General features: G+C 41.0%; 1 protein-coding gene across 5 annotated transcripts in view; it reads right to left on the bottom strand.

The window, feature by feature from the left end:
• TTBK2 (tau tubulin kinase 2) overlaps window positions 1-16,278 on the bottom strand; it is a 147,934-nt gene that overhangs the window by 8,699 nt on the left and 122,957 nt on the right. For all 5 annotated transcript variants that reach the window (XM_070424262.1, XM_070424272.1, XM_070424280.1 and 2 more), the window contains 3 exons: window positions 13,376-13,587; window positions 7,314-7,902; window positions 1,216-2,477 (listed from right to left, as the gene is read on the bottom strand). In XM_070424262.1, the coding sequence (XP_070280363.1) occupies window positions 1,216-2,477; window positions 7,314-7,902; window positions 13,376-13,587 (2,063 nt within the window). The remainder of the gene's footprint in view (window positions 1-1,215; window positions 2,478-7,313; window positions 7,903-13,375; window positions 13,588-16,278) is intronic.

The raw sequence follows: 16,278 nt of genomic DNA, 5'->3' as shown, positions 1-16,278 counted from the left end.
GATAATTAAGACCTGTTTGTTGCAGTCCAAAGTAGTTCAAGCCACAGATATGCCATTCCATTAAGCATAGATGCCAAGCAGAAGAAAAAGGGGATATGTAAATATTGTTCATAGAATCACCTTTTTAAAATCTCATAAAATGACTGCTGTTTACTCATCACCATTCTTCCTATGGAAGTCTTGTCCCACTGGCACTTCAAATCTAATGTTTAGTTACCCTGAACCTGAAACCTTAGGGCAAGTCAAAACTAAACCTTCTTTAGGTAAGGGTAACAAGTTCTGCTGTGTAATGATACAGGTAGAATCTTACTTTAATATGCTTTAGATATCCTTATAACAGGAAGAGGCCTATTATTATATTATCTCAGACAGGCTAGTTTTCATGCAAATGTACTAGCATTTTGATTTTCACTTTATTTTTGTTAAAAGACTACCCTTTTCTTCTTTCTTCTCCAAAAGTTTAGACCATTATTCTACTCTGTGAAAGTGAGTAATGGCTCCAAGGAAAGCACTCTTAACTGGCTCATTACCTCCCAATATTTCCTCCTCTTCTTCAAAATATAATCTATTGACTCTATGGTCAACTATACATGAGAAATTCAATAAACAAATATACCATACAAGTAAATATTAAAGCAATAACTTTATTATGTATTGCCGTATCTAGCATCATACCTAGGGAAACCGCCTGTAGGATTTTTGTTTGTTTAATTCATTATAATCAGATAAACAGTAGTGCTACCAGGAGTTAGTCATCAAATGATGAACACACTATTCTTCACTAGAATTTGACATTATAATGACAACTGTTATAACAGGATGCTGACTAACCAAAGCTACAAAAATACTGAGTATCTAGTTAAAACAGACTGGAAAAGAAGTAACCTCTGTTGCATGCTAATCAGCACTGCAAGAAGCTTTAGACATACACTCCCTTATTTCATCCTCCTCAAACCATGAGGCAAATGTTCAAACCATTTTATAGATAGGAAAATTGAGGTTTACACTGCAAGAAAGTGGGTGAGCCAAGAATTAACCTGGATCAATCTGACCCCTTCAACTACACTGTGCTACGGCTTGGGAAAGGCAAGGAAGAAAGTAGACAATCAGAAGCAGGCAACAAAGAAATGAAACCTCTGACATATTATATGTTAGAGTCAAGCAGACACAGAAACAGTGCTATACACTTAACATGGGGAGAGCATACAGCATTACCTGGCTTCTACTCCAGGCCTCGTGGGTGGCTTTCCTGGTGGTGGCCGAGGCAAGAACTGTGATGAAGCTGAGCTATTGACTTGATCTGTGTTGATCCATGACACTGGCCTTGGAATTTTGCTCTTTCTGGACTGGGAGATGATAGGGGACAAAAAGCTATCTTCAGCTGACCTGCTCAGGGGGGCGTCTATCACCAGTCTTGAAAAGGGAGTGAAGACTTCCTCCTCAGAAAAGGGAGCAGGAACAGTGGCTAGTCTCTCCTCCAGCAATTTATCAGAGGCACTTGAGAGGTCCCCAAGAAAAGACTTGAGTTGCCTTTTTTCCACCAGGAGTTTGAGTAGGTCTGGCTGATAAGCTTTCTTTTGGAGGAGCTTTTCTTTTGCAGAGAGTGGAGAGGATGATTCGAAAGCTGAGTCTATCTCTTGTGCTAAAACAGGGATTCGGCTGTGTCTAGTTACGAAGGATGACCTAACCATATCCTTCCGGGAAGAGGGACAATGTTCACTCTCTGAAACACTATTAAATAGCTCTCTATTTCTAGGGGCAATTTTCTCTTTCTTACCCTCTTGGTGCAAAAAAGTAGAGAGGTCTCCTTGAAGACCGGGCAAGTCTTCACTCTTGATGTCATCATCCTTAGATATCTTACTCTCTTGCATTGTTGCCACCTGGCCTATCTGTCCTTCAGCACGCGGGTCAATGCCTCCTGGGGAAATTTCTGAAGTTCCAACTGACAGAAGCTTCATTCTCTCATGATTTCTGTCTTGGTTTGGCATCACACTAAAAGTCTGTGTCTTTGTCATGTCGAGAGGTTCAGTAGTCACTGAGTGATCCCTTTCTAAGTCTCCGGGGAGAGAGGAGATCTCAATATAATGCTGCCCTTTACTTAACTTTTCATCTTCATTATCTGACCCTAGCAGGCTTTTCTCTTCAGTTTCCCTAGGGAGACTCTCAGATTCTCTCCCAGCCAGTCTGTTATGGTCAGGAAGGTCTTCTGGTCCCAGGTCTTGAGATTTTTCACACTCTCTAGTATCGAGTAACATGTCAGGACCAATATGCTCCATCTGCAGCCCCAAGTCTGTTCTGCTTCCTCCACTAGGAGGTTCTCCCTCTGTCACAACTAAACCAGAGAAGTTCTCCCTTGGAGAATAAAGTTCCACAGTGGGCTCCATAGGCTGAAGGTCTTTCTTCTCTGGCAGCTGACCATAGTGAAAGCTTCCTGAAGTCGACTGTGTAGATGCCACAGAAGGTCGAGGAATTGTAATCTGGAGAGAGAGAAGAAAAAAAAGTTAAAATGCAATAATGTAGAATATAAGTGAAGATGCAGGATTTGAGATTTAACACCTCAAATTCTAATTTATAAAAAGAACACGTATGTTGGCAGGGTCTGCCTAATTCAGTGGTGGCGAACCTATGACACACGTGTCAGAGGTGACACGCGAACTGATTTTTTGGTTGATTTTTCTTTGTTAAATGGCATTTAAATATATAAAATAAATATCAAAAATATAAATATTTGTTTTACTATGGTTGCAAATATCAAAAAATTTCTATATTGCCGAAACCGGTTTGGCTCAGTGGATAGAGCGTCGGCCTGCGGACTGAGGGGTCCCAGGTTCGATTCCGGTCAAGGGCATGTACCTGGGTTGCGGGCACATCCCCAGTAGGAGATGTGCAGGAGGTGGCTGATCGATGTTTCTCTCATCGATGTTTCTAACTCTCTATCTCTCTCCCTTCCTCTCTGTAAAAAATCAATAAAATATATATAAAAAAAAAAAAAATTTCTATATGTGACACGGCACCAGAGTTAAGTTAGGGTTTTTCAAAATGCTGACACGCTGAGCTCAAAAGGTTCGCTATCACTGGCCTAATTCATACTTAAAATGAACAATTCTGAATAAAAATGCATGACACCCAAGCTCAGGAACTGTGCAGCACAGTCTTTTTCAAGGTTCACCCCTGCATTTCTTTAGCCTGCTTTGTGTTCTGGAAGACTGACTTCTGCAGACTGTGCTATCCCAGGCTCCCTTGCCTTCCGATTTTCTGGGTTTGCCCAATGGCCAGCACCAACATAGAATCTGAATTTGTGGAGATAAGGGTCTGGGTATTAATTCTCTCTGCTCCCTCCCCAAGGGACTGCAAGGGACTACATTCTACCACTCTTGGCCATAGCTCCTGTCACATGGCCCCACTCCCATAGATAGGATCTTACCAGGTTCTATTAACAGCCTTTCTTTCTCCTCTTTCAGGACTCAAGACAGGATGACTCCCTCTATTTAATGTGCCTATGGTCAGTTGATAGCATCAACTTTGCAAAAGTAAATTCTGAATTTAAGCCTCAAGAAGATAATCAAGATACAGTGGGGCCTTGACTTACGAGTGTCCCGACTAACGAGTTTTTCGAGATATGAGCCATCTCTCGGCCGATTTTTTGCTTTGAGTTGCGAGCTAAAATTTGGGTTACAAGCCAGCTTCAGATACCCCACCGCTAGTTGGCGCAGCGAACGTCACAGTGAATGCCACAGTGAACGCCACAACATCAGCACAGCATCACGTGTCTCACTCATTCACTTTAAGATTTGACATACGAGTAATTTGAGTTACGAGCTCCGTCATGGAACGAATTAAACTCATAAGTCAAGGCCCCACTGTAAATATATTATCCCAAGCCCCCCCCCCCCCCCCGCCCCAATGAAGGAAATGGTAAGTTTAATACCCAGGGGTCCTCAAACTTTTTAAACAGGGGGCCAGTTCACTGTCCCTCAGACCGTTGGAGGGCCGGACTATAGTTTAAAAAAAAACCTATGAACAAATTCCTATGCACACTGCACATATCTTATTTTGAAGTAAAAAAACAAAACGGGAACAAATACAATATTTGTATTTGCATGTGGCCCGGGCCGTAGTTTGAGGACCCCTGCTAGACCAGTGGTTCTCAACCTTGGCTGCACATTAGAATCACCTGGGAATCTCTTTAAAATCCTGATTTCTGGGCCTCATCCTCCGGAAATTCTGTTTCTTTGTTATGGGGTGGGGCCACAACATTAGTAACAAAGAAACAGAATTTCCGGAGGATGAGGCCCAGAAATCAGGATTTTAAAAAGATTCCCAGGTGATTCTAATGTGCAGCCAAGGCTGAGAACCACTGCCTTAGACATACTAGTAAGTAAAAAAGTAATGCGGCTGACATTTCTTTAGAGACCTTCAGTTAAGAAAACTTCTTTAAAAAATTGTTTTAATTATATTTTTATTGATTTCAGAGAGAAAGGGAGAGAGAGAGAGAATCATCAATGATGAGAGAGAATCATTGATTGGCTGCCTCCTGCATGGCCCACATTGGGGATCAAGCTAATAACCCGGGCATGTTCCCTGACCAGGAATTGAAACGTGACCTCCTGGTTCATAGGTCGACGTTCAATAACTGACCCATGCCAGCCAGGCAAGAAAAATATTTTTATTTAAAAATATTTGAAAAAGGTCAAACATATTAAATATATAAATACAAGTCTTTCAACAACTTGATAGAGAAAATGTTGCACATAGTGTAACAGCTATAGGAATTATCTTTGTTGGCAGGACAGTATTGATGGGAATGGGCAAAAAATACTATAAGAAATTAAGTAAAGGCGTTAGAAAGCCTTCTGAAAAGAAGCACACCAGAATGCTATTGGAAAAATACTTGAACAACAGTGAAAACATAGCATCTAGAGCAATGATGGCAAACCTATGACACGCGTGTCAGAGGTGACACGAGACCTCATTTTTTTAGTTATTTTTTCTTTGTTAAATGGCATTTAAATATATAAAATAAATATCAAAAATGTAAGTCTTTGTTTACTATGGTTGCAAATATAAAAAAATTTCTATATGTGACATGGCACCAGAGTTAAGTTAGGGTTTTTCAAAATGCTGACACGCCGAGCTCAAAAGGTTCGCCATCACTGATCTAGAGAGTCAAAGAAAAGAAGAAACTGAATCTGGGAGGTGGAAAGAGGGAATGAATGCAAAGAGAAAGGGTGAGGTGAAAAACGGGATACAGGGAAGGGACGGAAATGGTAGGACCTGACTCTTGCCCATAGGGTACCTTTGTACAATTTGGAAAAGGATGCTCTTCAAAGAGGAAACAAAGATGCACAGTTTGGCTAGCAAAGTTTGAACTAGATTTCAGACCCAACTGTTCCTTGGCTAGGCATGCAGTAAACAACCTATATAACTTTACAAAGCAGTCTTGGGGAAGAAGGAAAGACCAACTAACTGATTTAAAAAAGGAGGTAGCCCAGCCAGGGTGGCTCAGTTAATTATCATCCTGTGCACCAAAGGGTTGCTGGTTGGAGTCCCAGTCAGGGCACGTACCTGGGTAGCAGGTTCGGTCCTAGTCAGGGTGCATTCTGAGGACAACCAATCAAGGTCTCTCGGTCTCTCTCTCTCACTCTCCCTTTCTCCCTCCCCCCTCCATTTCCTCAGGTGAAGATTATAAGATAAACAAATAAACAAATAAAAAAATAAGAAGTAGGTATTTATTTTCCCATTTTGTAGTGTAGGTAAATTCCTACAGAGCTACTCACAAAATCAAATTCTATTATCTTTTCTCATTGTTTTACACTTGCATGAGGAATTGTGTCCTAATAAAAAACATTTCCGTCTGGGGAACAATGCTATTTCTGGTGAGTTGGAGGAGAGGGCCACTAGATGATGATGGAATTTAAGAAAACCTGGTATTCCCACCCATGTAAGGACAGATGTACCTGCCTGTGTCTAAGGTTTGTGTACAGTTTCTTACTGCCTCCATCTCTGGCTTTTCTGGAACTCCTGCCACTCACACAACTGTGGGGGCAGCACTACTTACTGAAAACAGCAGTGTAACAGGAGTCTCCATATGAATTCCCAAAATGAGAGTAAACAGTAGTTTCCTCAAAACATTCCTTTGCAGAAGACTTATCACAATTACCTTCAGCTGCTTGTTAAAATGCAGATTCCACTGTACCCCAGAGCTACTGAAGCAGAAGTTCTGAAAATGAGCCTGGGACTCTGCATTTTAAACAATGGACATCAAAGCTATAAAACTATTGCTTAAGAGAAATTTAAAATATGAGAAATGTCTAGTGGAGGTTACAAAAGAGAAAGGAGAAAAAAATAATTAGATTTAGCAACAGTATAAAGTACAAACCATGGGCTGGCGCCATTTTGGGGCTCAGTCCATCTGGGTTTCCAGATGACCTAATAAATGTATAATTCTTTAAGAAAAATAAATAAATAAATAAATAAATAAATAATATAAAGTACTGGTACAAACCATGAATGGTTAAATATATACCTTCCTCACCATATTTTTCTTTTCTTTTATATTTTTATTGATTTCAGAGAGGAAGCAAGAGGGAGAGAGAGGTAGAAAAATCCATGATGAGAAAGAATCATTGATCAGCTGCCTCCTGCACTCCCCCTACCTGGGCATGTGCCCTGACAAGGAATTGAACAGTGACCTCCTGGTTCATAGGTCGATGCTCAACCACTGAGCCACACCAGCCGGGTGCTTCCTCACCATGTTTCTAATGTAGATATTAAAAATATCTAGAATTATAATTTTAAAAAATCATTATGTATACCCACATAGATAGATAGTTCTTATAGTCTAAGTATAAATGTTCTTCTAAAATTAGGTTATAATGACATATTGTGTATTGAGTTGGTATCCTGACAGGAAACCTCACTTTTTGAGAAATTTCATACTAGAAGACTAACTAGTCCAAGCATCACTCCTTATACCATTTGCATACTTAGGCCTCTGCTTAAGAACCTTAGTTGATCAACTGTTAGTTCTTTCATTTATATATGTATATATCTTTTTACTGATTTTTAGAGATAGAGGGAGGGAGAGGAAGAAAAAGACAGAGAAATTGATGTGAGAGAGAAAAATCAATCAGCCGCACCTTGACAGGGGATCAATCCCGCAATCCAGGCATGTGCCCTGATCGGGAATTGAAGCAGTGACCTTGCAGTGCACAGGATGATGCTCAACCGACTGAACTACATTGACCAGGGCAGTCCTTTCTTAGTAACACCTTGAGTGGATAACAGATAAATGACAGGAACAAATCTCTTACCGCTGTAAGAGGTCCTTCCGCTTGTGCCTCCATTGGACTTGTGGGTGTTGCTGCAATGAACTGAGCACCAGCTCCAGCCTGGAGTTCTAGCCTATCTGTATATTGCTCTGAAGCAGCAGTGGCAGGGCATTCCCTGGAAAGTGCTAAGATCACACCTGAGGTTTCCTTCTTTAAGTGAATATTTTCTTCCCAAGGACCCAATCGGAGGTTTCCATCTTGAGGTGATTCTTCTAGAACTTGAAGTACTTCAGGCTCCTCGTCAGAAGGGCTCCCTGTTGTTTTATGGCCTAAAGCCTCATTTGTCCTAAAATCCCGAAGGTCCTGCTCCTTGTCCACAATCACCCATTCTTTGGAATCAACCTCTTGCTTGCAAGAGCTCAAGTTAACAGCTATAAATCCATTGCTGCCACCACCATCCGCCTGCTCAGGGGTATTGGCAGAGGCAGGCTTAGAAGCATCTGGAAGATATTCTTCATCATAGTTCCAGATGTGGTCAGTACGGGCCCCAGCAGGAACACAAGGCTTACGAAGCAGGGCAGGAAGAAAAGGTTCCTTTCCTGCACTGGAATCTTTTTGCATTTTCTCCAGGCTTAAGAAAACAGAGAGAAGTTACTCAATTGTCCAAGGGTAATACTTATTGCATAACCTATAAGCTCTATACAGAACTAATATTCTCACAGAGATTAAAAAAATACGGATAAAGCATAAGGAAAGTTTCACAGACTGATCATGCTCTTCTCCACCTGTCATAATCTTGTCTGGGGAGATGGAGCCATGGGCGATGTCGCTCCTGCTGCAGAGAAGCCTAACTGGTTGACTTGTATGATCCACGTCATCTTTGCCTTGCCAATTCAATCACACTGCCCTCTGCTCTCTTCTCTCCTCTCTGAGGGGCTGAGAACAATTTACCCAAGGGAAGCCCTACGAAGAGAAATAAAGAGGCCTGGCCGGTGTGGCTCAGTTGGTTGGGTCCATGTACCAGGAGTTTGCCTGTTCCATTCCTGGTCAGAGCACATGCCCAGGTTGAGGGCTCCATCCCCGGTAGGGGACATGCAGGAGGCAGCCGATTGATGCTGCACTGTCACATGGATGTTTCTTTCTCTCCCTGTCCCTTCCCCTCTCTCTCTAAAAAAACAAACCAAAACCAAAAACAAACCCAATACACTATTTTATTTATTATTGTTTTTTAATCTTTAAGTTGAAAGTATTACATATGTCAATAAATTACTTTTAGAACAAGGAAATAAAGAAACTAGTATACGGAAGAAAAATACTTTCTGCATTTGTTTGTCTCTAGCAATGTATGCAAATGTATACTCATTCAATTATATCCTCCAAAGGCAAGGCTTTGAAGAAGAGCAGGTACTGTACCTGCTCACCCACACCTAGCACACTACGCACACAGAACTCCAATAATGGTGGTGGGATGGGGAAGCTTCAGGGTATATTTTCAGTTTTGCTGTATCAAGAGGCAGTTACATTGTACAAATCTCTCTGAGGGGCAGGCAACATAGTGTGACTGGTGGTATTTGGCTGCACTGCCTTCTGAGGACTGATCTCATCTGCAGGGAAGTAGTCTAAGCAATACATTTTTTCCTTAAGTTTATAATTAGGTGCTTCAATTCCTTATTCATTCTAGGTTCTGGCTTCAGTTCATTTTCTTTTTTTAATATATTTTTATTCATTTTACAGAGAAGGAGTGGGAGAGAGATAGAAACACTGATAAGAGAGAAACATTGATCAGCTGCCTCCAGCACACCCCCTACTGGGGATGGAGCCTGCAACCGGGGCTTGTGCCCTGACCAGGAATAGAAGTGTGACCTCCTGGTTCATGGGCCCAATACTCAACCACTGAACCACACCAGCTGGGATTGAGTTCATTTTCTTGGATTACTTCTGTTTTCAACTCTGTTTTCCCTCAGCATGGACTCTTTTTAAAAAGTTCTATTCTGCCTAGCCAGTTTGGGTCTACTGGATAGAGTGCCAGCCTGCGGACTGAAGGGTCCGGTCAAGGGCACATGCCTGGGTTGTGGGCTCATTCCCCAGTAGGGGGCATGCAGGAGGCAGCCGATCAATGAGTCTCTCTCATCCTTGATGTTTCTATCTCTCTTTTCCTCTTCCTATCTGAAATCAATAAAAATATTAAGGAGAACCAAGATGGCAGCATAGGTAAACACCTGTACTCACTGCCTCCCACAACATCAAAATTAAAATACGAAACAACTACCATCCAGAACTGCCAGAAAGCTGGCTGAATAGAATTCCTACAACTAGAGAAGTAAAGAAGAAAGCACCCTGAGACTGGTAGGAGGTGCGGAGGCCCGGAAACGGCTGGTCAGGACCCAAGTGTGCCGCTTTTTTAATCAAAAGGGAGACTGCCTCTGAGAAGTGAGGGGCCCCAGATCCCCAGCCCAGGGTTCCAGAGCTGGGGAAAGAAGTCCCTATGGGCAGTAAGAACTAAGGGCTGTAAAAACCAGTGCGGATTGGGGCTGAGTGACATGCAGGCTTCTGGAGACCCAGCTGCTCCTCTTAAAAGGCCGTACCGTGAAATGAATTTACAAGCTATCACTTCCTCTGAGCTCCAGTGCTGGGTGAGACTCTGGGGGCCCAGACACATACGGGGAGAAACTGGACAGTCTGGCATGGGGGGAAGAACTCGGGGGTGGCGTTTTTACGGAGGTGCTCGTATTGGTCATTGTTCTCATGCAGGGACCAGTTGCAGGGCTGACTGGCAGCCACTGCTGCTTGCTCCACCCTGGTGATTCCCTGAGACCCCACCCCACCCAATTTACAGCCCCACCCAAGCTGTGCCCAGTGGCTTTTGCATATGAATGGTCTGTCCTCTCTCAGGCTAAAAACCTGTCAAACAAGCTGCAGCTGGGTCCTGGAGCTCTAAACCTATCAATAAAAGGCCTGAGACCCAGCACCAGCACCAGCCTGCCTTGCTTCACAAACTGGGCCTCATTTGAGCACTTCCAAACGCCAAACAAAGGAGAGGAATCTGCAGATCTCTCTGTAGCTATTGCTGGGTGGCCCCAGGCAGTGGCTGACTTTGCACTTCCCTGGAGACCCAAGAACCAGTGTACCCAGTGGTCAGAGTGAGACCATACCAGATTACAACTCTTCACATCGATAAGCGACACACTCAAGGGGCAGACTCAGTGAGCACCAAAGCCCCACTGAAGCAAGTCCTGCTCCATAGGGTGTCTCCTGCACAGCAGCTCTCCCACTGTAGTCACAGCTGGTCCCCACAGCCAATTGGCCTGGAGGTCAATTCCTCCCAGTGATACCAACAGCAATCAAGGCTCATCTACAACAAAACTGTGCACACAGCCCAGTAAAGGGTGCACTAAGAGTGTCCACCTCAGGTGATTGGGGAGGCTGAGCCACTGGGCCCTATAGGACACCTACTACCAGTACAAAAGGCCATTCTATCAACTCAAGGAGACTTAAAAGCTACCCAATACATAGAAACAAACACAGGGAAGCAGCCAAAATGTGGAGACAAAGAAACATGTCACGAATGAAAGAAATGGAAGAAAGCAAACTACTGGATATAGAGTTCAAAACCACAGTTATAAGGTTACTCAAGAATCTTCTAGAAACCTCTGAGGAACTTAGTGAGACTTTCAAGGATCTTAGTGAGAATGCCAAAAAAAAAAAAAAAAAAAAAAAGGAAAAGGACCAGTCAGAAATTAAGCATACACTGACTGAAATAAAGAATAATATACAGAGATTAAACAGTAAACTAGAGGATCCTGAGAATCAAATCAATGATTTGAAATACGAGAAAGCAAAAAATACCCAAGCAGAAGAGCAAAAAGAAAAAAGAATCCCAAAATATGAAGATAGTGTAAGGAACCTCTGGGACAACTTCAAGTGTACCAACATCCAAATTATGGGGGTGCCAAAAGAAGAGAGCAAGATATTGAAAACCTATTTGAAGAAATAATGACAAAACTTCCCCTACCTGGTGAAAGAAATAGACTTACAAGTCCAGGAAGCACAGAGACCCCTAAACAAGAGGAATCCAAAGAGGGCCACACCAAGACACATCATAATTAACACTACGGTGTCGGGTGAATTTCCCGCCAAAATATAAGATGGCGGTTCGCATACGCAGGTAGGTATCTTTGTGAACGGCAAACAAACAAATATTTGGTAATACGCAGTTACAATCGGCCCGAGTTTACACGTTTCCCGCACTCCACCGCAAATCTATATGAACCGAGTTAAAGACGGCTCCCGCGGAGTACGCGCAATTCACGCGAGCCAACTTAACTCGTTTCCCGCAATCCAAGTGTTAAAATGCCAAGAGCAAAAGACAGAGAGAAAATCTTAAAAGCAGCAAGAGAAAAACAGTTTATTACCTACAAGGGAGTACCCATATGACTGTCCGCTGATTTCTCAATAGGAAACTATGCAGGCCAGAAGGGAGTGGCAAGAAATATTCAAAGTGATGGATAGCAAGAACCTACAACCAAGATTACTCTACCCAGCAAAGCTATCATTCAGAATTGAAGGTCAGATAAGGAGCTTCACAGATAAGAAAAAGCTAAAGGAGTTCATCACCACCAAACCAGTATTATATGAAATGCTGAAGGGTATTGTTTAAGAAGAGGAAGAAGAAGAAAAAGGTAAAGATGAAAAATATGAACAACAAAGTGACAACAAATATCTATCAACAATTGAATCTAAAACTCAAATGAATAAAAAATCTGATGAACAGAATAAACTGGTGAATGGAATAGAATCAGGGGCATGAAAATGGAACAGACTGACGATTCTCAGAGGGAAGGGTGTGGGGAGTGTGGGAAGAGATTAGACAAAGATCTTATATGCATGTATGCATTACCTATGGACACAGACAATAGGGTGAAGGCCTGGGGTGGATAGGAACTGGGTGGAGGGCAGTCATGGGGGAGAAAAAAGACGGACATCTCTAATAATCTCAACAATAAAGATGAATTAAAAAATAAATAAAATAAAAATATTTTTTAAAGTTCTATTCCTTTGTTAGACTAATTCTTTATCAAACTAAGCTTTTATCCCTTTATGTTTATTCCCAATCTTAGCCACAACTCAAAATGTTTAAACGCTGCCCCAACCCTAGTCCATCCTTTTGATCATATCAACATGTAGACACAAGCGTACATCACATAGCTAGGAGTTGAATGATTACAGGAAGAATACACATCCATGAAGGACTGTTTAAAAGCCAGACTGGACTAGGCCAGAGAGGCTGAGTTGTCTCTGGACAATTACTACAATGTCAAATACACGGTCCTTCTAACTATATTCCACTGCCAATAATAGCCACCAGGGACGTACAGTGAAGAGTGTCATTATTATTGAAGTCACTTGGGTCTTAATATTATTGAAGCCTTCTATAATTCATAAATATATCCCAAATTCTTTTAAAAGTTTCATTCTGTCTTTTATTATCAAAACTTGAGGACAATGGGCCTCATAACTGCAGTCATTATCAAAGTATGGCTCTCTAAGTTTCACCTGTCCTTCTCTCAAAGTTGATTGTGAGCTCTTTAAAGTTCTGTCTTTCCTTCTTTCTAGGTAGAATAATAAACTTATTCATGTCTATTTTCCCTACAGCACTACTCATAGAAGGTCTTCATTAAAATGAACTGGCTTGCCTGTCCCTTGTGTATAAATGACTTTTTCCCCCTCCTTCATGTACTCCCCTCCTTCCTACTAATGCCCTCTCCAACTCTACACTGCATCTTCTCCATTCCAAACAAAGTCACTTCAAAATGTTCATTTATTGACTAATTATTAACTATACCTAGTATTATGAAGTTACCAGCTCTCACTGCCCAGCTCCCAAAGCCAAAGGCTATGTTATAGGACTTGTAACAACATTAGGAGGCAATTCACAACAACAATCAGGATGATAATTAAAAGCATAGATGAGAGCTTAATCAAATCAGTGCTACAGAAATGCAAGAATTTATTTGAAAGACTTTACATAATAAAAATAAATAAACAAAAATTTAAGATTATAATATCTTAGTAGTTTTAAAAAAAGAGGAAAAACTATTTTATACCAGGTCTCAAGAAACTTGTCAGTATCCGGCTTTGGCTCTAGTGTCAGACGTTTTTCCAGCTCAAAGCTGTGGATAGAACGTAACTTTCGCACCAACGGAACATCTCTGTCTGGCTGAGTAATCTCTGAGCGGACACGAATCGGTGAACCAAGGCTTGGAGCATTCAGAATACCATTTGCTTGACCATGGCTATTCTCCTCTTCAGTAGCAGCCTAGACAAAATATATAAGAAAATTATGAAAAACATTCCAGTTACTATACGTGATAGTAATTGTTGAAGTCTTTCAACATAATATATCCAAATGCTTGGGGTGTGTTCTCACAAGATTAAGATATTTTGCCTAGTTTAGGTCATGAAATACTTTTCTCTTAACCTTTTATTAAGTGAGCTTTCTTAATTTATTCTCAGTTTCAGTATTATTTTAGTTTTTATACTTAAACAATCTAAAAATGTTTAATAGCCTTAGCCTTCTGTATTACATCTAACTAGAAACTTCCAGGACCCCATCCACTAAACTAAAACTTAGGACATTCTCTTTGAGTCAAGTGGTTTCACAAGAAGTAGGAGAGGTTGCCAAGCCTCAATACCTCCTGCTGCGTCCCCTCTCTAAAAAACAAACAAGAATAAGGAAACGTGGTGTTTGAACAATAAGGAGCTGGGTGGAGCAGGAGGTTGCTGAGCACTGGGCAGCACAGAAGGGTGGGGCTACCTAGGGACAGATGCCTACAGCAGTGCAATTATGAGGGAAATTAAGATTTATACTAGTGGTGGCAGGAAAGAGGGAAATCTGGGACGTCTTTCTGATTAAAGACCCTCAAGAAGATGTGCAAATGGTCTCCAACAAGGGGTTCACTTTGGCTACCAGCAGAAGCAGAAGATAATCTTCTCTGAAGGAAGGTTTCTCCACTTCCCAATTTAGGTCTATAGAACTCCCACCAATTATTAATTATAGAGTAAAACATTAAAGATAGTCAAACAAGCCCTGGCCATGTGGCTCAGTTGGTTGGAGTGTCACCCCACACACCAAAATGTTGTGTGTTCCATCCCCCATGTTTCTTTCTTTATCTCTTTCAAATCAATAACAAACAAACAAATACATATCCCTGGGTGAGGATTTAAAAAAAAAAAGATAGTCAAACACATAAGAAGGCAATGCCACCAGGATTGAGTCAGCAGAATTTTTTTAAGTGTAAGCTTCCCCAAAACATCAGCTATCAAACTTGTTCAGATACAGAATAGAAAATAGCTATGCATAAAATGTTTAAATAAATGATTCTTTGGAATTAACTGATAAATTTAATATTAAATATTCAATTAACAAGTTAAATATATTAGCCATAAAAGGCCAAAGTTATTAATTAGTGAATTAGAAGACATAGAAAAAGAAATTACCTGGTATAAAGCACAGCAAGGTGTGAAAAATATGAAAAAATATATTAAGAGATATGATAGAATAAAAAGGCATAATATATGTTTAATTGAAATCCCAGAAAGAGAACAGAAAGAATGAAGAGGTGGCAATATTTAGGTAGAGAATGGCTGTATATCTTCTAGAACTGATAAAAAAAATATGAATCAAAGATTCAGAAAACATAAAACATCCTAAGCAGGATAAACAAAAAGAAATATATGTGTAGATACATTGTAGTTAAAATGCAGAACACCCAAGACAAGAAGAAAAGCTAAAAAGTAGCTGGGATGAGAGGACAGGTGGAATGATCATACACTCTCACATACACACACACAAACACACACAAATAACATCAGAGTGACAGCAGACTTTTTATACCAATAGATGAAGCAAGAGGAAAAACAACTGTCGATCAAGAACTTTAAACCCACTGAGCCAAACCAGCTTAAAAAACATATGTGCATGTGTATTTGTTTGCATATGGTTGTATCAGCATGAATAACAGCATAGAACAGTGATGGCGAACCTTTTGAGCTCGGCGTGTCAGCATTTTGAAAAACCCTAATTTAACTCTGGTGCCGTGTCACATATAGAAATTTTTTTATATTTGCAACCATAGTAAAACAAAGACTTATATTTTTGATATTTATTTTATATATTTAAATGCCATTTAACAAAGAAAAATCAATAAAAAAATGAGTTCGTGTGTCACCTCTGACACGCGTGTCATAGGTTCACCATCACTGGCATAGAATGATGTACCCAGGCTATTAATACAGGTTACCTGGTTTAGGAGATGTTGGATATTTTTAAAAATACATCTAATAATATTTTACTAGCTCAGTTAACCTTTGTCATTCCAGTAATTTTTGAAGATGAATTTTATGAAAAGACTGTTCAATCAAAAAAAAAAATAAGCCCTAGCCGGCTTGGCTCAGTGGATAGAGCGTCAGCCTGCGGACTGAAGGGTCCCAGGTTCGATTCCGGCCGAGGGCACATGCCTGGGTTGCGGGCTCGTTCCCCAGTAGGGGGTGTGCAGGAGGCAGCCAATCAATGATTCTCTCTCATCATTGATGTTTCTATCTCTCTCTCCTTCTCCCTTCCTCTCTGAAATCAATAAAGAAATATATTTTAAAAATAAATAAATAAAAAATAAATAAAAATAAAAAAAAGAAAGAAAGAACTTTAAATCCAATAAGAAAGAAAAAATCTACTTTGAATCCAGCATAAACTATCGTTAAAGAATTAGGCTGACCCTTGGCTGGTTTTCCTCAATGGTTAGAATAGTGGCTCTTGGACCGAAGGGTCAAGGGTTTGATTCCCAGTCAAGAGCAGGTTCGATCCCTGGCCCTAGTCGGGGCATGCACGTGCAGGAGGCAACCAGTCTATATCTCTCTCTCACATTGATGTCTGTCTGTCTGTCTGTCTGTCTCTCTCTCTCTCTCTCTCTCCTCTCTCTCACCCTCTCCTCCCTCCCTTTTACTCTCTAAA

This window comes from Myotis yumanensis, unplaced genomic scaffold (genome assembly GCF_028538775.1).
Source record: "Myotis yumanensis isolate MYYU_CA2020_CCGP unplaced genomic scaffold, mMyoYum1.0.hap1 SCAF_1, whole genome shotgun sequence".
Classification (NCBI taxonomy): Eukaryota; Metazoa; Chordata; class Mammalia; order Chiroptera; family Vespertilionidae; genus Myotis; species Myotis yumanensis.
This window is presented reverse-complemented; position numbering and strand designations above follow the sequence as displayed.